General features: G+C 37.1%; 1 protein-coding gene across 1 annotated transcript in view; it reads left to right on the forward strand.

Moving 5' to 3' along the window:
• Positions 1 to 235: 235 nt before the first annotated feature.
• The window catches only part of FAM83B (family with sequence similarity 83 member B), a 44,471-nt gene continuing 18,191 nt past the window's right edge, over positions 236 to 26,515 (forward strand). Inside the window, exon 1 of the mRNA XM_036381072.1 lies at positions 236 to 679. Coding sequence (XP_036236965.1) covers positions 236 to 679 — 444 coding nt within the window. The remainder of the gene's footprint in view (positions 680 to 26,515) is intronic.

Here is a 26,515-nt window from a genome sequence, read left to right on the forward strand (position 1 = left end):
TTTATCTATCTCTTTAATTTTTGGCAATAGTAGTCCCTGAGCCTTTTCAAAGTCTTGGAAAATGCTAGAAAAACTTAGAGCAACTTTACCAGAAGAGTATTTTAGTTAATAACTGTGCGTGCCATAGTTATCTAGAAATATTTTCATTGTTTTCTTACTTATTTTCTCTTTGCAGATACATTTCATCTGCTCATGAATGGACTCTTAGGAGACTTTATACAAAATACATGTGAAAATGGAAACTTCATCTTTGCTGTCCTCCTTACATGATGAATGCAGATTAGACAACTATATTGAACCTCATTACAAGGAATGGTACCGAATAGCTATTGATGCTCTGATTGAAGGAGGTTTAGAAGCCTACAAAGAATTTCTTTCCAAGGAGAGATGCTCAGAGTTCTTAGCGGATGAGGAAATTGATTATATTTTGAACAATGTTCACAAACTTCCCCAAAACACAATTTATTCCTCTAACCATGCCATTGATGACACTTCTTCCTCGGGAACCTACTGGCCCATTGAATCAGATGTGGAAGCTCCAAATCTTGACTTAGGGTGGCCCTATCTGATGCCTGGAATTTCTGGTAGCACAAATATTGATCTGCTTTTTCATCCACCACGAGCACAGCCTTACACCATAAAGGAAACTGTTCGGAAGATGATACGAGATGCAAGAAAGGTAAACAAGAAAAATAATATTGGGAAAAAAGTGGCAATAATAATAATAATAATCTAGTTGGTATTTCATTACAAGGGGTTTTTTGTTTTTATTTTTATCCTGGCAGGAAAAAATATCTGGTCGCTCACAATTCAGTAGGAAAGGTTTTCCCAGACTGAGATCAGTCCTTTGGTGTCACATGCACCAGTATTATTAATCTGAATTCAGAGGGATCAAGGGTTAATTGGAGGGATTAATTAATACTACCATTATAATGAATAATTACCATTTTACTGTAATGCTGACCAGTGCATGAGAAGTTTTTAGATAATCAGCACACCTTTTCTTTGACCTCAGTTGAATATGCATTGATACAATTCTGTATAACTTTAGGATTTATCCTGATGTTTCTGTCTTGCATCAGAGGGAACATGCACTGATTTGGCATTTGCAGACAGTTATAAGGAAACAACACCTCAGTGTTCATCCAACTCACGTACCTTGGGAGTCTGGTTTTCTGATTTTGGCATGTCCTTCCAGAAATCAAACTCTGAATGAAAAAACCAAACTAGACTAAGCAACAAGAAAATAGATCTTACTTGTGTATCTTGCCTTCATTTCTGATTAATGACTAGAAAATTTGGACATTTTTCCAAATGTACCTGTCTCCACTTAGGAACACTTATATCTTGAGTTTCCTACAGCACACCCAGCTTACACCTTAGTGACAGAATGTTGTATGTAGAAACCACTTTTGCTCTCAGTGTGTCAGTTTAAAACTTTTAAGTTTTACATTTTTAAAACAATGTCAGTTAAAAAAAAATCAGAAAATTATTAGCATGCAGATCTGTTTGACACAGGTACATAATACCTCTTTAAAAGGTATGACAACGTTTCAGAAGTATTTCTAGCAATTATGTAAAATTTTCCCCGTGAAATACAGTTGTGTCTTGCATGACTCTACGAGCTTTAAATTGGTAGAATGGGCTCTATCTCACAAACATCTGTAAACACTTCAGTGGCTGAAATATGTTTCTACATGTGTCCTATAGAAACGAACTGAACAGGGCAGGGCAGGGAAGGACTGCGTCTTTTTACAATGTCTCTGCTATGTTTAGATAAAGCATATAATTTGTTGCCATAATAGAGTTATCACTAGGTCTTTTATCTTACAGTTTATAATTTAGAATGACTTTGCTCAAGGAAGAGTTCGTTATTTCTCTCCCTCTTTATCCCTTTCTGAGTAAGATAGGATGTTTTCTCTTCTGGTATGTAGTGAGGCCTGACTGTAAATTGCCCAAAATACTCTTTCAACTGCAGCTCCTGACCTACCAATGTATCCACTATAAGGGAAACAACTAAAACACTGTTAACTCTGTTGAGAAAAGTAGTTCAGTTTTGCTTCAAGGTCTTGAAATGTCATGAAATTAGGCCAGTCCCCCTTAGTTGCTCCTTTAATGCGATTGTAGAAAAAATTTAGGTGTGCTTCTTGCTTTGCTTTGGAAGGAGGTTGAATGCATAGTATGTTGCTCCCTGGTGTGCTTACATTGCTTCCACTTTATAAAGAGGATGTTTTATATGTGTCACTGTCAAATCTGACAGCTGAAAGGTTTGTTTAGTTGATCAGCACAACCTCAACATCAACAACCACAACACTTTTGATACAATGATATAGATTGGTTGCTTCAGGGACCAGCAATTAAATCTAAGAGACATAGTGTTGTTCAGCCTCTTTTGTCTGCAGATGAACAGAAAAGTTTAAAATATTTTTAAGTAGGGTAAAGTATTTAAATCATGCTTACAGTAGGTAATCCCTTTGTAAACAGCCTAGTGCACTTCTCCTAAGCCACTTAAAAAAATGTAGTTATATTAAACAGGGTTCTTTGTTATGTAGTAGTGGAGATGTGTAGTCTCGAGACTGTTCAAAGGCAAAGGATAATGCTGCACATGAAAAAGAGAAACCTGTAAAGAATAAATGAGAAAATCATATTCAGCCAACACAGCTCTAAGCAAAATCTATGGGAATTTCAGAAGACTTCTGTGTGAAAATAAACAGGCTGTTGGAGGTGGGCATGTTCATACCACTTAAATTCAAGCACCAAGCCTGAGTGTCTGAGTTCAGGCATTGATTTCCCTAGGCTACCCTGACAGCTCGGTGTAATAGGAAACCAGCTCCTACAAGGGCAAGGCAGAGAATATTTCTGCACTGGTTCACTCCATGAAGGAACCCATTTGATGTGTATTTATATGTATAAACTATCCCAAAAATTCATGAAGGAGACTGAGCCAGTTGAAACCTAGATGCTTTTGAATATTGGGATATATATAAGGATAAGATGACACTATTAGTGGACTTATTCTTGACCTCTTTCATGCTTGATGCATCACAGTGTCACTCCTTAAAATGATTATTATGTATGTTAATTCTGACCTTAAGAAGATGATGTAAACAACATTAAGCAACTTGCTTGCTGACTGATATTTTCCTGACTAAAGAAAATCATTTGTAAGCCCATGCTACATTAGAATAAAACCAGTGACTATAGAGAAGTGTTGTAATAAGTCTTGTCATGTATTTCTTGAATACTCAAGCAGCATAAAAATTACAGACATCACCTTCATTATAAAATACAGGTGATATAATAGTGGAATTCTTATAGAAAAGGATCAATACTGTTAAATCCTAGAAAAATGAGCTAACCATTTGAAGAGATGAATCCATGCCCATGATATATGTTTCTGAAGGTTTGTTAGAGCAGGGAAACTGTATTGTACACAGCATGGCATTACATTGTCATCGATATACTACAGCACTTCATGGGACAGATGTGATGTTAGCAGAGTGCCTTAGGTAAAACCAAGATGTCAACAAGATGGGCTTACAGTTGGTGTAACTAGACCTCATCTCTAAATGGTGCAGCTTGCCAGCCACCCTCCTCTGTCAACATAACCTGTGTTCACACAAGGAGGCTGTTTGGCGTGACTGTGTCAACTGGGAGACGCGAGTCTTTTTCACATGTTGATATAACCATGTGAGGAAAAAGCACTGCAAGGTCTGTCTGACCTTAATGATGGAGACTTTTGTAAACAAGCTGGTAGCCTTATTTCTCTTTCGTTTTGGAGGCTTCTACCTTTAATCATTGGCAGGTTTCTGGCTTCTCTGAGGCTTGAGGTGCTCCTGCAGCCTGACTCACCACGGCTGGGCTGTCTGAACAGCAACTGATAATGTTTAGCAGTTTTTACTGAGAAGATTATTCATCTGGGAAATGATATCAAGATTATTACTCATCTGTGTCAGATTGTAGTGGGTTGATGCTGGTTAACATGAAACTTCCTTCTTTTAGTACACTGTAAGACAGAGACTTCAATAATGAAGTGTTCTCTCCCTCTGTGACTTTTCCTAAGAGTTGCCTCAAAACCATCAGTTATGAGATCGTGTATGTGTGCAAGAAAGCTCTTGTACTATTTTCCCAGGTGTGATTGACAGGGTGAGGCCACAGGGAAAGGACAGGACAGGGCACCAAAGGGACCTTCTGGCAGTGTGTTTTTCTCTTTTACAGCAACTAAATTTCTCTGTCGACCATGGAGACGTTCCTACACAGTTTTAGAGAGAAGGCACGGTTCAGACTCATATCCAAATAAGGATCTGCTCTTCCTGGAGAGAATTAAAACCTATTTTTTAAAGAACCATGTTGCTTAGACAGCCCAAGGGTTACTGGTTTGTAGCACATGCCAGAAAACACTTAAAGACTTTCTGACGCACTTTTGGGATTTATGATGGAATGTATGAGGTAGCACATTATTCAAAAAATATGCAATACTTTTCACTGATTTTATTTTATTCAAATATACTAGCAGTCATAAGCCTGGGTTCATGAAGTCAGTGATATTTTTAAGAATTTTTTAAAAATATAACTGCTTAGAAGCTTAAATAAAAATTAGAATGGTTGGTGTATTATTATTTTAGAAGATAAAAAAGGCAGTTGTTTTTGCTGAAATACTCATGATTGGGGCTTTTAATGAGACAAGTTGCAAAACTTGGACCCTTGGGAAAGAATTACTTTGTACACTGTGAATCAGTGTAACTTGTTATTAGTCTTGCTGGACACACTGTAGGTAAGCACTTGGTCAAAAAGGTGTTCCTTTTTATTCTTGTGAGAGTTATGTACAAAATGTAATGTATGCATTGTTTTCTATAGCAGTGGATGTCGTCAAATAAAAACCAGTTGATTCATTTTACAAATATATAAAAAGGAAAATATTTTCTTTTAGTTTTGTGGGGTGTTTTTATTTTGTTGTGTATTGTTTCAAGCAAGAGTGAAAAGTTTGTGTTACAGAAAAAAATTATTCACTATTAATTGGTTATTACTTGGTATTAATTATTATTAATTATTGTTCATTCTTCGCTATTATGTACTGTTAATCTCATTTGGTCATGTGTATAATACAGTAATAATAGTCTAGTACTGGCTGCAGTCTAGTATGAAAGAAAATCAAATTCTTACATGCAAATATGAAGAGTAATGTTTCTGTACTGGAGAAAACTTGTAGAATATGGATGTGTTGAGCAATCTTTTATTTCTCTTTCACCAGTACTCTTTGCCAGCTATTTTAAATATAATTTGAACACAGACTGGAACAATGATAATGAGTAGTGCTTGTGGCAGTGCTCCTCTTAGCTCACTAATTGCATTGGTTCAAGCAGATGAGAGAGAGGCTGCAACTTTTGTATGTAAAAACCAGAGCAATCTGCTGAATTCAGGGAGAAAGAATAGAAAAATACAGTAGTTGCCCCACTCAGACATTTTCTGTATTATCTTTAAAGTGTTAGATAATCAGCAGATATAATTTTTTAAGATGAGAGTAATGCATAGAAATACTCAGTTTCTGGCTGAAAACATATAAGGCAGCATTTTCTCTGCCAAGATATTTTGCCCCACAAGGATTTCAGCAGGTGCCTTTTGGTTCATCTGCTCTGCGGAAAGGTGAATTCATCATTAACTTCCTCTCAAAGTCTGTTAAAAGACTTCCTGATGGTTGAAAACCAGCATGGCAATAATGTGTATGGTTTCCAGGTGAAACATAGTTTATAGTTTGTGATAGATTTATTTCAGAAAGTGAGATCATGTCCCATTTTTTCTAATTGCACAGAGTACATGCAACATGTTGGAAGAGGACTCTTCTTGCTCTTGTTGCTACTGTGTGACCCAGTATCAATTTTTGTCATCAGAAAGTAGTGCTGTTCACAACAAGTAATTATTTCAGGCATTTTCTCTGCTTGGATTTGCCTTAGGAGTCCTCACACTGTTTTATTTGCCTGTCCTGTCCCCTTTTCTCCCTGCTGTCCTGCTCCCCCCACGTAAGGGTAGTCCCAGAGCAGTCACAGCAGTTCCCTCAGTGCAGGCAGAGAGGACTGCCATCCATGGGACAAATCTGCAAGCAGTTTTATAGTCTGGAAAACCTGGGACTTTTGTGAAATCCAATTCTTATATGCTCTAAACATGAAACCCACAATTTTTCCTGGTAGTGCTGCTGTTACATGGGGAAGATACAAAAGTGAAGAGCAAGCAGAGTGTAGAGCCTGGGGAGTGGGAATCTTTAAGAACATAATTTTTAATTAGTTGTGGTAGTTTTGTATTCATAGGTTTCTGTCTTTGCAAGACTTTTGACATCTTCAATACTTGTATTAAAAGATGTAATTAATAATTTAGAGGTATTGCCATTTTTATGTCAGAACTGTGCTAATGTGTTATCAAAATACCACACCTCCATCATGAATTTAAAAATAGAATAAGGAAGATTAAAGACCAGATATTGCAGGCAGCTGTATTTCTTTATTAATGTCTGTCTCATTCACATACATATGAGAAGTAAGCATACACATATGCTTTGTAGCAATTCTTTAATTAAAACATTTTCTCTCATTGACATTAGTCTCTGTCAGTCAAAACAAAAGTGCCATTAAGAAGTCATTTACGCTTTTTGCACATTCAGTAGATTAAAGTGTTCTTTATCATATTCAGCAATAACTTTGTACTATATTATGCTGAAGAAGTTACAGATCAAAATATGCTATAAATACATAACTGTTGATTTAAAATAATTTTGCCCAGGCAGAATGCTTTTTTCAGTGCTCAGACTAGTGTACTGGGGTTTTGCCCCTCTCCTTTTCTTGCTTGTCCAAAAAATACTGGTAATGTTGAAGTGCTACTTTTGTTCATCTGAATTCCTCTCCCAGAGAGATCTCAATTTTTTCTAGAATTTTTTTTTTCCCCAGCCAGGAAGCAATCTTGCCTGAAGAACTATAGCTCTAATCACATTCATAAATCCATAAGCCTTTTTTCATCTTTTGCAGTTTTGCAAGAGCTTTTGAACTCATGATAGCTTTCCAGCACAGTCAATGATCCTCTGAGGGGGACACGTTTAGGGTCATTTTGAACATTGAATTTATTATATATCAGAATTTGGAAACTAAAATATTATATTATCTGCGGTAGAATTTTAAACGAGCATAGCTTTGTGTGCAGATACCTGCAGTACTGAACAGTATTTGTGTAACACAGTGTGATAGAATATACATAGAAAGCTGAAAAGTGCTGACAATACAACAAAATTTCCCATTCTTCTGTTTGGAAGGAGTGGGATTGCATGCCAGTGAATTCCATGTATTGTTTCCTCATAGATCAGATCTGAGTAGAAGTATCTACTTCACTTGTAACTATTTCAGAGCAACTTGCTTAATGCTGCATTATTTTCCTTGAGGAGTATTGCAAGTATTCCAGCCCAGATGATAGAGGAGTCAAAGTACACTTTATTATTTACCTCTCTAAATGTAGTGCAGACCTTGCCCTAGATAGCTGTGTTGTCATGCCTTCTGTTTTAGCCTCTTGATAAACTATCTATATCCATTTTCTATATCTATAACCATTTTCTAATAAGAATACAATAAAATTGCAAGAGAAGCTAAAGTCCACATTTTCAGAAATGCTGTGAACATGCCTGAGACCTCAGAGGGCTTTTGCTCTCTAAAACCCTGCTGTAATTTACCTTTGGTTGGAAGGAAGCATTGGCATCACAGCCATAACAGGGTGTAACTGGGGCTGAGCCTGCCACTTCACCGTAGGATCTGCCGACATCCATAAAATGACTCACCTCAACGGACCTGTTCAAAATAAATAATTGCAAGATCTGGCCATTGCTTGCTTGATCAACAGTTAATAATTTTTCAGTATACAATCCACTGATCAGTAAGCCAGCTGAATTTATAGTAGCGTTATTTGCATTATAAATACAGAATTATAAGCAATCAAATGATCTATCTCTGCTTTCCTTGCCCATGTTTGTCGTCTTTTCCCATATTTTAGGTGTTTGTTTTCTGAATCTGTGAACATTGTTATGTTTCACTGTGTGTCTGTATATTATACACATTTCTGCTGTTGTAGTCACCCTGATCAGTGCCAGCCAGTACAGACATACCACTACTACAATATAAACAGTAGATTCAGAATCTGTATGCTCTCCTTTATCCTTAGCCAGCAAAGAGCATAACCAAAGTGTGTGTGGTTCTGTAAATGAGACTACTGAGACACACTGAGCATTAAATGAATATAAATCACTTTTTTTTTAAAGATACAGTAATAAACCAAAAGTGTGAGAATATTACACATTAGCAAACAGTACTCAAAGCAAGTAGGGGCCTTTTTTTTTATTTTCTGACCTCTGTGGTTTTAGTTTTTGATAAAAATTACAGTTGTGCATTTGTAATTATGCAGACTAATTTCTGATGAACATCAGTACTTCCCTGATAAAAGTTGCAAACTGCAGCTATGTAATGCTTACTTTTCAAATATATTTGTAAAAGCATGAAGCATTTCCTAGCTTCAGATAAGAAGGGTGTGACGTATGCAGGGTGTTCTCATACCTTATCTAGAAGCGGGTTATCTTAACCAGTTCTGTCTTTTTGGTCTGGAGTGCTTGTGCTGCGTGCCCAGAAGATCTGTGGTGTGAGGGAACAGAACAGATTCCTCAAAACCAGGGTCCATGGTGACCCCTGCTTTCCCCAGCAAGGAGGATGGGCATGTATCTGCTTTCAGAAAGCTTCTTGGTATGAATTTTAGCCAGGCATTTTTGCTAGCTGCAGCACCAGATCTCCTCAGGCCCTTTCCCTTCTGCCAGTGATCCTGCTGTCAGAGACGAAGCTGAGTGATAGGATAATATGAGAAGTTACGTGCCATATCTCTAAGAGATGAAAAGAAAACTTTGAGATCTGCATCATTCACTAGCAATCAAGCTTGAACAGTAGCACAGGATTGTGTGTTCAGGTAGCCAAATAGGTGTGCCTTCAGTTCAAACAGCAGATACAACATCTCAGCCCTATTTTCATGCTGTTTCCTGGAGCTGCAGGCACTCTTTCCTAGGAAGGCTGCACTTCAGCTCAATAAATTCCCTTTATGGTTTAAGCACTAGGTGAAGCACTAAGACATCACCTTTGAATTCAGGTGAATCTGAGTGGCATCAGTCCGCAGAAGGCATTTTAGTTGGTGTTTTTCTTTAGGCTTTTGGTGCTTGATAAGGAGGAAATAATACGGAGGATGAGATGAAATAACCAACACAGAAAAAAATTATGATTCCAAGTGGGACCTTTCTCGAGAAATTCCCACTGAAGGACTAAGCTCTCCTTAAGCTGTGCAGAACTCCCTGTTAGTGAGCTGTGCCTTCTGATTAGAGACATCAGAGACAGCAAACAGAAGTTGCAGTGTCAGGCCAGCAACACTGATTTGTTTCAAATGCCAGAGAGATGCTGCTTGTCAAAGCAACTAGGTCTCCATCCAGCATGACCAGAGCACAGTAATATCTGAAGCTGTCTGCTGTTCTGATAATTTCCTGTCACTGACTAATGATGGATTAGCACAGGCATGCAATAATTGCCTGGAAAGTCACTCTTAAGGGCGTGGGGTTTTTTTTTTTAAATAACAGACAGGCCTGTGTGACTGCAGAGAATGTGTTTGATAGAGATCAGTAACCTTTGTTTGCTGAGGATGGGCCTAAAAATACAGCCATTTACAAGTGTAACTTTTACAGCAGTATGTACTCTAGCAAGTCTACAGAAAGTTGTTTTAAAACATAACAAAAACTATGTTATTTTGCTCAAAGGATATACTTTTGAAATGAGAAGACTAAGTATAGATATGAAACCAGGAACTATGACTGATTCTTCTATTGGTTTATTTATTTGCTATCACCCTATTTCATGTTTCAGCATAACATCAGCACCAGTAATATCACTGTATTTTATAATGGATTTTATGATGCACAAAATTATTGCAGTAATATCATCATCTATTCTGTTAATGAATTCTAGATTAATGAATATTAGTAAGCCACTTGTGCCAGAAATCTCATTAGTCAGAGGATTTGATTTCTTATGCATAAGTTTAATGATGAAAGTTCAGTCCAGATCTGAAATGCCATATGATATTGCAATCACTCATTACAGGATTTCTGTCCCAAGTGAAGGCCCTGTTTTTCATCTTGAAGTTAGAGGAGTTAAACAGTGTCTTTGCAATGAGTTCTTGAGATCTCAGGAAGCTCTTTCTGTGTGCATGCCAGAGCCTTTCAAAGCCAGAGCTCCAGGTGCTTTTTGGAGAAAGGAGAGCAAAGGAAGGAAAAGATACGCTGTTCTTGGCTGTTGGGTAAGAGGCATGTCAGAGGAGCAGAGATCTGCCAGTCCTTCCAGTTGATTCTTTTTAGAAATCAGTGCAGCAACTAAACACTGTTTCGACTTTCTGAGGGACCATAACACTCTGGAGCCTGCACCCAGGGTGAAAATGCTGGCAGCTTGAGGTTACTGGAGTCTTGGAGCATCATGTGGAAGGGGACAGCTTAAGACATACACAGATGGACCAGTGTTTGAATCAGCTGGGCTCCACTCTATGGTGGTGGGCATTGATCAGAAGTAATTCCTGAGAATCTGTATCAAAGGGGTGGGAGTAAGGCACAAAAGTTATGCATACTGAAGTGTATGTATGAAGTATTGTACTGATTATACTTACATACCTGCCAGGAAACCATCCTACATACATTTTTGGTCATAGTTTCTCTTCCTTTCCCGCCATCTTTGCCCCCCTCTCCAGCTCTGTCCCTTGGACAGCCCCACCTCCTCTGTCCTTTCTCCTTTCACTGTGCACCTCAGACAAAGGTGGACATTTGCTGCCTGCTTGAGACACTTGTGGCATCTTTCGGGAAAGCAATTCCAGGTGGGACATCTGGAAATAATATCTCCCTCTTTGGTCAGTAAAGAAATGTGGCTGCCCTGGAGGGTGCCAGTCAGCATAGCTGGAGACAGTGCTTGCAGTACGGTGTTTGTGTCAGCTCCCCATCCTTTGTCACTACCAGTAAGAACTTGTGAAGCACCAGCGTGGTGTTAGAAACACAGCAATGCTTTTGAATTGCTTGTCTCATCAATTTTATTGCCAGGTTTCTGATTTTTATTTTAAATTGCATCTCTGATATTAAGTAATAGGAAGGTATATTTTCTGAACAGGACTACCTTACTGATGTTTTTGGCAAAAATTACAAAGATTGAACAATTTTGTATCAGAAATTACGGTAGGCTACTTAATTATAACCATGACTTGTATACACAATTTCTTTTCATCTTCTTTTATCAAACAGTACATCTAATAAAATTTGACAAGAATTTTTTTGGGGAATATTTAGTAAAGGGCAGAGCGACAAAAAATAATATCTGCTCGATGAAGACACTTTTTTTTTTTCTTCAAGCAAAATTAGATCTGTAATTCTGGGAGGATTTAAATACTGTAATTTGTGTACATGAGAGGTTCTATTAATTTGACATGCATATGTTTGCAGGATTGATGCCTAGGGATATGGCCATATATCATTAAGGATCTGATTTTGAAGGTTTAATTAATTTCTTTCTCTTAAATCATGCCACAGTACATTTGTAGTCCAAAATGAGCTACATCTTCAGGTGATTGCTTCCACTGTGAGCACCTGAAAAAGAATAACATGTGTCCAAGCAGACTGCTCTAATTCTTTTATTCTAAATGAAAACTGTGTTGAATAGCTGAATATCTGAAAGCCAAGCAAAGCCATGAAGCCAGTGGAATGTTTTCCTTTCCCCAGATGCTATTCCATCCCTTTACTGATCTCTGCATTCAGGCTCAGGTCCCACAGAAATGGGGTGGGTACATGTATTAATGTTAAAGAAGATAGGCTGGTCTCTTCAAAAGAAATACAGAAGTGAGACTTAATTTATCATGTTGATAAATTAAGAGCACAAAGAGGTTTTGCCAATACAGAATTTCGATCAAAACATTTTATTCTGTAGTTTCCTATAAATAGCTTCAACCAAAATGATTAAGTCCTCAGGTAACAAACCTTAACAGTCTATACAGGGGATACAGGCTTTATTCTGCCACATTACACATGTTTACTGAGCTTATGTACACTGCAAGGAAAATTCCATGGAAAAGTTTCTCAATTGGTACTCTTAAGTACAAATGGAGGCTTTAAAAGTGATTGCAAAATGTATTGCAAAAAGCACACGTGCACTTTTCCATGTATGCTGGCCTGCAAGTAACAAAAACGAAAGAAAAACAAGTAAGAAGCGAACATCTGGAATTTAGTTATTGTGATAGAACTGTCCAAAATAGTTTATGGATTTTTTTTAAATGCTCCAAATTCTTAAATTAAAACAAAACAGTTACCTTGAGAAATGGACAATTATGATATGTTGATAGAGAATGGTGTTTGAATTTTCTTAGTGGTGTTTAAAAAATTCTAGGGATCAGAATTTCATAGTCTGCTAAATTCTGTGCAGAGACCTTGCTCATACTGTCTGAGAGTTTATTTGCTAAATTTAATTATACAAAGTAGTCCTTTGAGTAAAGGACTACTAAAGTAAAAGAAGAAAACAGTTTAATGTGTTACTGTCTAGTTCATAACCCAGCCATCTATTTTTAAGGTAGTAGACTGCACATAACAAAACCAGAAATAATTTGAAAAGGGAAAATATCTAATTTCTGAAATATTTAATAGCAGTATTTCAATGCAGGAACTGAAGTTACAAAGCTACGTACTCTATCTGAAAGTCTCATTAGAAGATAATCCTTGTCAGACTTTTTTCCATAGAATGTAATTAGGTTGAAAATACCACAAAAAGCGAGGTGTTTAAAGATTTGGGGGGGTTTCCAGCTGAGCACATTTGTTGAAGCATTCTAGGAGTACATTTATAGTTACCTGTTGTGGAAATATGATACTGAATGAGAAACTGTGATTGTGGAAATATGATACTGAATGAAAAGCTGTGGCATTTTAATGCCAAATACAGAAATCTTTCTGACCCTATTTCAAAGAAGTAACAGTGGCATTTTAGGCTGCCTTTCATTTCACACTGATGTTCACACAGACTTTCTAGTTTTAAAAACTCAAACGGAATTTAGAGCTGCTTTTTGTCATACAGTGTGTGTGGGGATTCATTATATATATATAGTGCATGCAAAAATAAACAGATATGGGTTTAAGCATAATTTTTCCTTACTCAGTAGATCTAAATCTGTGCAGTCTCTTTGATCAGTCTTGGCTGAATCTGTGTAAAGAATCTAAAATTTTCCCTAAAGAAAAGAAATACCTGATATGGTACAAAAAAGCTTCTTGACAATGCCTATTGGAGGCATTGCTGTCCTAACAGTGGAGAGCTTTCTGAAAATTATGCTAAATATACTTCAGTTGGAGATTATGAAAGAAATCACTTTGGCTAGAATTTAAGCTACTTCTCTAATGAGGAGAAAATTGGAAATATAGAAAGCATTGTAACATAAACGTTAAAAATAATCCAGTACTTTACTTTTTTTTATCTAATTTAGTGACTTCCACTGACTGTCCTAAATTACAGTAAAAATACACTGGTTTGTATTTTTTCTTTTTCAACAGCCATGAATAAAACAATTCCAGTGTAAGTAATAAGCATTGAACTATTATGGATTTTGTTTTTAAATTGCTGATCTGTGGCTCTAAATTGGATTTTGGCCTGAAACAGTAAAAATGCAAAGCATCCTATTTTGATCCATTTTATGCTTATAAATATATAAATGCAATAAGAGAAATCTCTTTACCTGTTGAAAAAAAGTAAGAACTGACATTATATATTTTTAAATAATCTGTATTAACAGGTTACAAAATATTAATATAATAAATACACGCGCGCACACACACACACACACACACTGTAATTTCATTGAAAAACTTGCTGTCAGCAGTTTTTCTGAAATGCTAAACACCTGTGAATATGATGTATGCCAAAAATCTTTCATTGTAATTATGAACATAGTTAACTAAATTAATGCATTATGAAAATTGAGAATGGTATTTCACTTCGGACAGTTTAATTAATTTCAGAGTCATGGTTGGCTCTTGAAGGTCAACAGGTTGTCCAGGAAGGATTTTCATGGTAATAAACTGTACACTCCTTTTTCCTTCCATTCTCAAATTTGTTCAAAGCCACAAAACTGAGAAAATCCCAATTTAAATGTTTCATTTGTTTTCGAGTTGTAAAATATTCCTGGATGTTTCACAGAATCTGCAGTTTTTGCTTCCTTGGTGTTTTTTAGGCATGCTCTGGGGGTCTCTGTGCCTGGGAATTTGAACTGAGTGGCTCTTTGCATTGTAATTCCTATACTCCAGGTTCATTCTCCTCAAAATCCCAGTGGCAGGCCTGTAATTTTGAACTCAATTCATAGAGATGATTTTCCCTCAAGACTAGCAGTTATTCTGGTATTTTACTGAATGCTGTTTTTTCATATAAAGCAGTCTTCTGTACTTCTTGATTATATACCACTGCTTTTACTGTGCTCATGTGTCCTCTTCATGAGCCTTGTCATTGCTTTCCTTTTCAGATATGATTTTCTAAGTGATTTTACTGGGAGTTGTTTTAAGAAAGAGCTGGGTAAACGTGAGCCTGTGATCAGTGTTTGTAGCCTTTGAAAACTCGTAGTTTGTTTGGGCTCTCCTTGTTCATTTTTGCAGCCATTTCTGGACTGTGAAATCAGCAGAGGCTGATAAAACGGAGAGATTCACAGGTTTTGATGTCAGAAGGGACTGTAATGATAATGACATCTGACCCCCTGCATAACACAAGCCTGACAGTGTTGCATCCTCAAAGAGCTGATAATAAGAATAAATCTGACCTTAAAACAGGTGGGTGCTAGTCTTACCGTCAACACTTCTGGGTAACTAATTCATAATTGCCCAGGAGATAAGGTTTTTTTTTAGACAATCACTTTTCTCTAAATGATGGAATTTGCTTGAGCAAATCCAGGTTGCAAACACAGACCAAGCCTGCCTGAGCTTTCTGCTTGTGTATCTCATCACTCAACATGACAGCCAGCCAAAGGAGAAGGTGCAGAGAATTCTAAATGCAGGACTGGAGGGTGAGGTGAGGCTCGGGCTGATCTGTAGCTGCAGGAGTTGCTTTCATGGGGACCTTGGGATGCTCAGCCTCTCCACAGTGCCTGGCTGTTGGCCTCTGAGAAGCTGCTCACACAGCAGGGATCAGTGCACAAGGGCACTCAGGAGGAGCAGAGTGTTCTCAACTCCTTGGAGCATCACCTTAGCGTGACCAGACTGTTCCCAGTGGCAGAGCTCATTAGCAATGGGCTGACTCAGGTGTCCCTGCACAGGACAGCAGCGTGACACGCACACACACACACACACACCCTGTTCAGTTTCCCAGATTAAAATAGGTGCAATATGTTATTCCTGCATTTATGGAATGGTTTGCACTTTACAGAGGAGAAAAGCTTTCTGTGTGCATTTAAGTGTTAAGAGGAAGTAAAAAAGATGCTTAGTTTTTCTGGTAATTCTTCTGGAGTCTTTTACAACAAAGTAGTAGAAAAAGATTTCAGTAAGTTTCTGGTGTTTTAGTTGCTCCAGGGATGATTCGGGAGGCTGTAAATAACATTACGCTATTAAAAATATATTTCTATGCTAATATCTTCTTGAACTGGATAAAATGGGAGTGATTTACGTGTTTTTCTAGTTCCCTGCATTTGTCTCAATTCAAAGGTCTTTTACATCCTTTAAAAAATATGGTGGTTTTTGTATGTTTTCATTTTTGCTGAATATAAAAAAATTATGATTAAATGCAATGGTCTAGGACTTGGAAGACTTGTATACAAATTCCTTGTAGAATGCAGACTCCTCAGTTATAAATATGAATATAATCTCAGAGTGATTTGTGGAGACATAGTTTGGCATACCTTGTGCTAGGGGTAGGGAACAGTTACAAGGGTTTTTGCTGAAATCTACCTTTTTCAGGTGCTTCCAATGGTTTAAAACTTTATATTTTGCATTAATCTTTTGTGTATTTGTTTTGTCCATGAGATTGTTTCCTTTAGAGCATTCAAGCAGAAATATTTCAGTGATATCCAGATATGAAACAGAGTTGTTTGCTTCGCCATTATCTGCCCATCTTCTGATGTTACTTTTTTTCAAAATGTCCCTCTATGCATGAGAAACAAGAGAATAACTTTTTTGTTGTTCACTTGAAATAGTGTTTCTAATTTAGGTTGCATTTCAGCAAATGCTCAGTCACCCACAGAAGTGTCATGAAAGTCTTACCTTTGCATACCTGAGTCTTGTTTCATTGCAAAAATTGTTCCCGTGTTAGTGAAAATTATGTATATTGCACGTCTAATATTGAAAAGAGATTGGAGTATCTTTTAATTACGAACTGCTAGTCACAGGAAACCAAAAATTATAATAGACTCACTGAAAAATTCCTTCCTGACAGCTGTACTTCTTGAGTGAGTGCACACTGTACCAATATCTGAAAACAGATTCAGAATTACAGTGAAACACTCTGAAGAGCAGGAAAAGGTGTACACCTTTTTAAGTGAGAAAGAAAAAAGGATAAAAACTGTCCTGTTCCTACATTTGGAATGATTGTTCTATTTTTCTTTTGTCGATACAGTGCTGTTTTGAAACTTTTTATCGAAAGGAAATAGGCAAATAATAAAATGGGTTTTTTCAGTCAGTGTGTGTGCACATGTGCGCATGGAAAATGTGCACTGTGCTACAGAAAATGTGGATTCCATGCATGCACACAGGCACAGGGAGCAAAGCAGTCTGGGAAGGGAAGAGGCTTTCTTGGAGTAGGCAGGTTACTCAAGGGAACATGTTTCTTGAGACCTGAGAGGTACTTTGTAATAACAAATATTTATTTGAAAGGCACTACTTTGCATTGAAAAACAACACTTGGCAAAGTGTTCTTGGAATAAAATGTTCACCTCTCCTCCACAGATGTATATTGCATGTTCTCACCTCCATCCTTACTTCAAACAACTGAAGTTATCTCATATAAATATATGAGTTAACTCATATAAATATAGCTATTAGCATGCTTGGCACATTTTCCAGCAGAGCCAATTTGCCAATAGAACGTGGCTTACTGTAAATCCATGGGTGGTTTAGTCAGTGGTGTTTCTGCTTTCACTCCTTATTATTAGAAGTTTCCACTTTTGATGGCAAAATAAGTGAATTTTCCTCTCTGCCCCTCATATTTCCTAACATATATACCCTTGAGGTACACAGATATTCAACAGCAGGAATGTTTTGTGGCTACAGAGGATTCATTGGCACAAATAGGCAGCAAATCTTGCAAAGAAAGGTGCTGAAGAGCTGCAGTAGGTACCCCTGAGACTGATTTTCTTCTTCCTCCATTCTTAAATTCAGGTGTCTGCTGTGATGTTTTGGAGAATAGCACCTTGCTCTAGCAGGAGTTTTGCATTTCTTGCTGATGTTCAGCAGGCTTCCTGATTAGATATCTAAATATCATTACCCAAATGGAAGTTAGGGTGTGTGTGTGTGTGTGAACTGGCATGCAATGCACAGTAGGAGGAATATTTTGTAGAAAGGGGAATGCTCTCACACACATGAAGCTGTACATTGGAAGACTTGTCATAACACGTTTCTCTTTTTCTTAAAAAACCCTATTAACTTGCCATTAACTTGGTCACTAGCTCAATTGAGTATAAAGGGTTCAGTTACTTGCACAGTGATAATCATTTATTTGAATAATTGTTCATTTTAATGATTCTTGAATGAGTGCTTCATTATGCATCCTATCCTTGTGAGAATGAGAGAATGAGAGGAGCAGACCATGGTTCCCATGTGTGGCTGAGGCAGATGGAATCTGGGTCGTGGAGGGAAGTCTTGCAGCCTGGCTGTGTGTCTGCTCCTTTCCAGATGTGTCCTGGAAGTGGCCTAGGGCTCTGATTTAAGAAAACATTATGAATACACTTAATAAACTTGTAACCATCAAAAATAAACTTTTATATTTAATTGGAAAGAGTAGTAGATAGCAAAAATGGAGTATTAAAAATACCTGACCAGACTTTTATCAAAAGGATCAAATAATCCTTCCTCTGATTTTTCATAATTGTAGTATCAATTTGCAAGTGATGAATTAATACTTGTGTGGTCTTATGGAAGAGCTGTGCAGATCAGTGAAAGCTGATGCTAACTGCATTTTCAAAATAATAGTGTCACCAAGATAATTGTAAAGCTGTATTGCTTCTTCCTTGACAGAGATGGTTATTCAAAAGTCAGCTCACACAGAGGCAAAAGATCAGTTGAGCAAAAACCTGGCAGAAACAAATAAGAAAGAAATTTTTCTTAAAAATTTTTCCACTTGTGTCTTTTAATTCCATTTATTATCCCTTGACTTGCAACTCCCTCAAATACTTCACTACCTGTGCAGGATTCACACTCAAACAAGAATTGTCAGGTTTCACTTAAAAAGCTTTTAAAGGATTTAAAAATTTAAATAATTTTTATAAATACAGTATTTTTAAAGTATAAAATTGGTACTGAAATTATAACTCTTTGATAAAAAAAAATTATTTGTAAATGTTTTACTGTTGTATTTTTTAAGTGCTGCATTTGACCAGAAATTAAATTCTGCTAGTACCTTGTTTAGTTCCAATTCACGATTCACTCCACTGGGGCTACAAGAATTGCAGCATTACTTATCTTCTTCATTTCAGTTTGCTTCACAGAAGGTTTGAGCAGGGTTTCTATAATTGCTTCCCTACTATTTCAGATGTCTTGCTCCATATGTTATTGTGCATAAAAATTTAAATCTGTTTTCTTCCTGAAAAGCTGCACATAATTACTTATTAACAAGACTAATCTTTTCTTATCTTTAGGACATTCTGCCGATGCTTTCAGACTAGTCTGCAATTATTTTTTTCCTTTTTCATTTAATCTATAATAAATAACCTGGCATGCCAGGGTAATGGATTTCACCTGAGGACCTGAACATGATTTGCAGACAACAATTAATTAATTAGTTTCAAAACCTGTCTTAAATAGGTGAAATTGAAATGCAGTCTGCCAGCACACAGTCATTAGCAATATGTTGCACAAGTAGCTGTGGCTGCTCTATGAGCAGGTGGTGTAATCTGCTTCTCTTGAGTATCAGGGAAGGTTCCTGCTCAATTGGCAGCATGTTTAAAAAAGTAAATAGTTTAAATCAACTGATTAGGTTGTTTACTGGCATTCAGATGTAACTGTGTGCCATATGGACTTAATGCAGGCTTACCTTATGTCTGTGATATATGTTTCAGAATAGAGATCTGACATAATTGCTGTTGCATTTTTTGCAACATAAATGTTACTACAGGTGTTGTCCAGTCATTCTATTTTTACTTATAAATGCGTTTTACTATGTCATGTAGCTATACTGGAAAAATTTTGAAGGTGAACAGAGAATCTGGCAGAGCTAAACCTTGCAGGAAATTTTCATTATTCGTCCTCTCTTATTTATACCAGAGGATCACTGGCTTTCCTTTATACTGACCCATTACTGACCTGTGACCAGTAATTTTAAACAGCCTGCATTCTGTATTTTTCTGGTTTATTCTAACCATATTACTGCTTGAGTTCACCTCCTTAAACATATTTAAGTACATCTATAGAACTTGAAATTAGTAGCATGGAAGCAAATCATAGTTGTAGCAGGAATCAAACCTTTGTTGTGAATATCGTAAGCGTATAGTCATAAAATGTAGAATAAAAAGGGGAGTATTTTTAAGCTTGTATAAAATGCATAGGAGCCCATTTTAAGCCCACATTCAGTATCCAATATCAGTTTCTTTTCAGTCTCAAATTTAAATCCATTTGGAGTTACTCCATTGAAAGAGGGAAGAAGGGACAGGAAGGGAAAAGAAAGAATTAAGGGAGTGAAGTGGAAGGGGGGAGGTCGAGGGAAGAGGGTAGTAAGGCGAGGCAGTCACAGAAGGAAGGGGGAACAGAAATAGGCCATAATAATCTGTGAATTATACTGGTTTTGCTTCCCCTTTTGTGACAACTGTATGAAAATCTTTAATATCATTGAGCCTTACAGGCTGCTAGAAATACATGCAATCAAAATGTTTTCATTGGACAACTAGTTTATACATCTGGCCAATAACCAGTCCTTAAGTGTGTATACCTCGTGTCTCTTACTGACTCCTCTCAATCACATGGATGTAGCTGAATACAAAAGCTGTATTTTGAAAATGGATGAAATAAGCAATATTTGAAAAGGTGTTTTCCCATTTACCGTTCCCTAAATATGTGATTAGCCTTCATTTCTGTATTAATTGACTCTTTTGTTGGTCTTCCTTTCAGAAGTCAGGTTGAGCAACCAGCTTGGGGTCATCAAGCTGTTTCTTGAATTGTGGCCATAAGCATTATTTCCCTGATACTCAAATGTTTAATTAAAAAGGACCAACAGCAAAATTATTTTGCTGTCTTGCATGTGATCCATCCAGGTCAGGCTGCTAATTGCAGCTGCAACAAATATTACTCTATTGCAGTAGACTGTAATGCTTCTTCTTAACCTAAAGACAAAGAAATTATGTCACTATTTTCCAAAGATTAACAGGAGCCTCTGTTGAGGCTTCCTTTCTTCACTTCAGTATTACATTCTCTAGACCATGAACCAGAGGAGTTTTTTAACCAGAATTGCTTTTAGCTCATTTGGGGTTCGATGGACATAAAACAGTGTCTTCTGCAAGGACTCCCAATTTTTTATTCTTCTTTTTTTTCCTACACTTACCTCTGCAACAGTTTCTTCTACCAGTGTTCTTATGCAGTCTACCTTTTGGAAGAAGTTTTGAGTGTTTATAGAGGACTAACCTTCAACAATTAATGATATAATTAGGACTTGTTTCTCAGTATCAAGGTCATAAAGTCAGTTATATAATCAGGTCATGCTCATTGTTCTTCAGCCTTTCACTGATTTGAAATCTAGTGATTGAACTTTTTTTTGTTTGGTTTGGTTTGGTTTTTTGGGTTTTTTTGGGTTTTTTTTTTTGGTGGATTTTTTGTTATTGTTGTTGTTTTAAATTGGGCACTGCCTACAAAAATAGATTTGTGTTCTCTCGGATGCAGTGCGTTCCATGTTAGAAATTATTAGTCTTTGCATGAATTTGTGTTTGCTTGATGCAGGGTCACCCTGGTGTAAGACTTGTGGACTTAGCAGTACATGGCCTACAGGTCTTCCTCAACTGTATGCTTTTATTTTTCCACTTGCTAAAAATGTTGATAGGCCATCCATGTGGACTGTGTCTAATATACTGCATATAGGTATTCCAAAGTCTATCTTTCTAAATCATAAGGCACTCTGAAACACATCAGATTTGTCTGCTGACTTGGATACACCAAAATTTTCATGTGCATATAAATGCAAAAATAAGTGTTTCCTCCTTTTGAGACCCTTACTTTCATTTAGCTCTATTCTTTTCCAGCATCTACTGTGGAGTCAGTCAGTAGTTTCCACCCCTGTGTTACATACCTGCCTTTCTTCTTGGATTCTCTTCTGTGCAAGTTGTTCCTGTTGTACCTACTTATTCTTGTAAGCAAGAGCAAGGGATTTCAGGCAGTTTACTATTAAGGTCCTAAGGATGACAAACAGTACACAGCTGTTGCATAAGCAAACTTAAAAGCAAAATTATCCTTCCTGGTCTAGAGAAGTTGGTCTGAATCATCTCTTCTTCCTATAAATCTGCCTTTGATGAAGAGAATCTTTCATTGTTTCCAAGTGACTAATTAACAAATGCCAACAAAATTCTATACTTTAGGAAATGCTTCTGTTATAGATTAAAGTTTACACCCTGTAAATGTTCATTTATATTGTGGCGTTTTATATGTTGTCGAGCATTTTTCAATATATAAACTCTCAGGAAGAGGGGTTTAGTGTTGAAAATGTGTACAGGACTCTTGAGGAAACCAAAATGAATCAGTGGGAAGGAAGACTGACTCAGAACATCATTCCTAATCTAAGAAACCCCACCAAAATGTACCGTTAAAAGTGGCAAACCCCTAAAATATTCTCTAGAATTGTTATCTAGAGTAGCTGAAATCTCATACATTTACTTTGACTCTTTGATAAGCAGTCAGTTATTTTAACATTTCTTGAAAGAAATCACAGGAAAAGCCCTTAGAAGTATTAATGTCCAATCTAGTTTACTGTGGCATGAGGAGCATTTTTAAGCAGGAGTAATTTGAAAGGACAATTTTCGTACATTTTAAAAAAAGGTTTTGTCCCTTTGCCTTCCCTTATCCCTCCCTGCATTTGAGGTATCCCTTTCCCTTGTTCTCAGGTGTGAGATAATAATTTCAGGTATTGAAGGAGTTTTTAACCTTGTAGTAGTAACTCATACTACTGAGACTTTTAAATAAAATAATTGAGACTTATCACACTGCTGTGCGTTGTTTGGTTTTGTGCAGTCACTAAATACACACATGAATAATTAAGTGCTTCTACTTATAAAGAAATTAAAAAAAAAGTATAACATTATAATATTAATTCAAGTAGCCTAAACATTCACTAAATATTAAGGATCCCATGAGAACCCTCATATTGAAGCTGTTAATACTCTTTTAAATAAAAAAAGTATTTCTGAAGCAGCAAGTCTTTGAAATTCATCATAGAGAAAGCCAGAGGCTAGAGAAGTACCTTTGGTTTTTGTCATGAATTTCCATTGTGGTATAGCAGAGTCGTAGGCCGTCAGAAATCCTGGCATTTCCTTTCTGAAGTGCTTTCCTCAGAAAAAGCTTGGCAGCTTCTCAACATAACAACTGAATATGAACATTCTGAAGGGCTAAATACAAATATTATAATCTTGCTACCCAACCAGCTGCAGCCCACATGGCTCTGGGAATACAGCAGCAATACCAATGGCAAAAGAAGAAAGGGCAGAGGAAGGTCCCTAATGCATTCCCTCCATCTTGCCAAGGATAAGGATTTTCTGTGCTGCCTTATGTCCTTTTCTGTAGGACCTCTGCCTGCTTCTGTTCTCAGTGACAGAACACAACTTGCTTGCTAAATACCTAAGGCATTTTAATGGTTGATGGGAGCACTGCAAGCAGGAAGGAAAGTGTTAAAATTGAGCATTGTGAACGCCTGTTGTTTTAATCATGCATGACAGATTTTTGCAGATTTAGGTAAATACTTTCTTGTCTATGGTGTCCCAGCACTGAGTAGCAGCCGTTTCTTTGCAGATCCTTCATTCCAAGGATTAGGTTTATGAATGCTCTTTGGAATGTCCCGTGAAGAATCCCTGGAATATCCCCTTTCATCTTCTCGTTGCCATGACTTGCTGACACTCAGTTCTGCCTGTGTGGAAGTAAAGCTTCAGAGGAATTACTGCCTCTGCTGCTGGCTAGAGTGAGGAGGTATCTCCTGTGATTTGGTCAGCTCACGATGAGTTCTTACTAATCCTTCAGCTAGAATAACAACTACCAAACTCATGGATAAACATCACATTTATAGAATTAAGGTAGCTCACTCCCATTGGTTTTGCAAGATAAAATTCCCAGTTGTGTGAGTTTCAAGGGGTGACAGACAAGGCGTCACTTTAAGGTGGTGTTAGGTAAGGACTTGTTAGCTTGGCCTGCAATAGCTTTCTGAAAGGTAATGCAGAAGGCTCCTATACATTCACTTTTCAGAGAAAACAGACTTATTTCCATTTTAGAAAACTTTACTTTTGCTTTGGTTTTAGTTTCACCTGTCGAAGATCTAATGCTGGTCTTCTGATCTGCTTTTTTTAGACTTATTAAGCTATACAAAAGTTCCCAAATTGAGCAAAAGGCAGAATTCTCGTGTAGTTTTAAGAAGATTCTTCACTGTAAAAATTTGATCTTCCCAGTGTTTTTCAAAGTAAAATTGCATCCTTTCTCAGAGCTCCTGTTTTTATTGTCATATTACTCTTCACCAATAGAATCAGAACATTTTCCCCTGTTACTGGTAGCTAGAAAGTTCCCCTACTGCACATCTTTTTTGTGTGTTTCTTGGACAGAACAGATACCATATGGACTGCACAGGTAAACGCAGTTTAAAAGGGAGCTGGGGTTGCTTAGTCTGGAGAAAAGGAGGCTCAGGGGTGACCTTATCACTCTCTACAACTCCCTGAAAGGCGGCTGTAGTCAGCTGGGGGTTGGTCTCTTTCTCCAGGCAGCAACTGAGAGAACCAGAGGACACAGTCTTAAGCTGTGCCAAGGGAAATATAGGTTGAATATTAGGAAAAAGTTTTTTACAGAAGGAGTGGTAAAGTACTGGAATGGTCTGTCCAGGGAGGTGGTGGAGTCACCATCCCTGGATGTGTTTAAGAAAAGAATGGATGTGGCACTTGGTCTCATGGTTTAGTGAGATGTTTGGGCATGGGTTGGACTCAATCTTTAAGGTCACTTCCATCCTTGTCATTCTGTGAATTCTGTGAAAATTATTTGTATAGTTGCCTTATGTGGTTACCCACCTTCATAATTTTCTAATAGTTTGCATTGGTTTTTCTTGTTCTGTTGCAGGAGATAGCTAAAAGTTTAGTTTATGTTTTCTGGACAGTGAACTTATTTATATGATTTTGTGTTGATGTTGAGCTTTTGTCATGTCCTGTTGCAGGGAAAAACTATTAAGGTTATTGAGGATTGCTCATGTACCTGTTGGAAGTTAATTTTTATTGCACATACACTTAGTTTTTACTTTAAAATTCTTAGATTTTGTAGGTGATACGTGGCATGATAAAATGAGGCTTGGTGATCAGAACAGAAGGTGTACTTGGTTCTGAGAGCATGTGTTTTTCTATCCTCAGAATAAATGATAGAACTAATTTGGAGCAGGAGGAGGGAAAGAGGATAAGTGAGGGTTAGGAGAGCAGATTCTGAGGTGGTGTAGCTGCTTGTGATAATGAAGTGCCAGACTTCACCCTGTAGTTAATTAAATTGCTTTTAAAGAATGCAATAGTGGGAGAACATTTCCAAGTACACTGCATAGTTATGGTATATTGCTCTGTGTCTGTAGAGCCAAATTAAATATATTAAATAAGATCTCAGGGGGTCAATTATGATGATAATACAAGTAGTGACAATGCAACAAGTAGTGATATTAATTTCATGAATGTTGCATAGGTATAAATAATCTCAGTATTTGTTCCATTATATTGCCACAGAAATTGTAGGAGAATGGATAATACTCAGATGGTTGATTACTATTTATATTATTGCATTAGCCTGTATTTACAGAGCAAGGCTTCCCTCATTACATTACACTTTGGCACTTTATTGGAAGACTTCTCATTTGTTACTGTATTGTGAGACCTCAGCAATTCATCCAGGACAAATGGTTTCAAAGTAGACTTTGCCATAAAAGGATGTGTTGTGCAAAGCATTTCAGGGCTGTCTTCAATTTTGCAAATTAATACCAAATTAATGAACTTATTTCTTAGAAGCACTCTGGTGTGAGCAACAGTGCCAGAATGTAAGGATAACAGATGATTTATTAGGGAGCTGTTAATATGAATTGCAGGAAAAGTAAACTGGACCTAAACCCTCAACCATAAAAACCAACATAATATAATTGAGAAAAGAACCACAATAATTTGTGGGACATATTATATAGCGTACTAGAGGGAGGTTGTTTGCATTGACCACCAAATTTTCCTCTTCTGATGCCAGAAACTCAGCAGTCCATTAGCTGCCTGCCTCGTGTTCTAGCAGCATGGTACACAGCCCTGAATCCTCCTTCTGCTCTGTTGGAATTGCCTGCTCTCTGAGAAGGGCCAGACTCACATAGCACTGAGCCTGTGCCTCAAGGAGATTCTCCCCAAAACAGAGATCTGCAAAAAGAGGACTGGAGTAACAAAGGTCAATGAAAATAGAATTAATAATTCTGTCAGTGATGTGCTTCTCTATTCTTGGGGTGAGAAAGGGTGGTGACATTTAAAGCACTGCACAGCAGTATGGATTTTTGTCATGTAATGCCCAAAGTAAGCTGCATGTGGGTTAAAAGAAATCAATACTCTTGCAGTGTAGGGTAGATCTTCAGCATTATTCTTTACTAGGTTATTGATATTGGTAGGTGTCCCTTGTAAAGCCTGCCCTAAGCAAGCAGTTTGAGTAGAGGACTCCTGTATTTTTACTGTTTATAGCAAAGGAGTTGCTAAATGACACACACTGCAATATATAACCTGGAGAATCATAATTCATATTTGTGAAAGAAGTGGTAATGCTGAGATAATGAAACTGTCAAGAGTTCACAAAGTAGACTTACTGAGTGCTAGCAGTAAAGGCCTTTTGTTACATTTATGCTTGAATTTCAGCACACACTTATTTAAAAAGGTTCACTTTGATGTCCTAAAACTCAATGAAGATTAAAATCCACTTATTTTTTCTTATCAAGAATGGAAGAAGTAAAGCAGAAAAACTCCTTTATTTCTCTGTGTTCTCTTTTTATAGTACCTGTTTGTTTTCTTTAGGCCTCACAGCAAAGTTTATAATGACTGCCAAACATGG

Source organism: Molothrus ater, chromosome 3 (genome assembly GCF_012460135.2).
Source record: "Molothrus ater isolate BHLD 08-10-18 breed brown headed cowbird chromosome 3, BPBGC_Mater_1.1, whole genome shotgun sequence".
NCBI lineage: Eukaryota > Metazoa > Chordata > Aves > Passeriformes > Icteridae > Molothrus > Molothrus ater.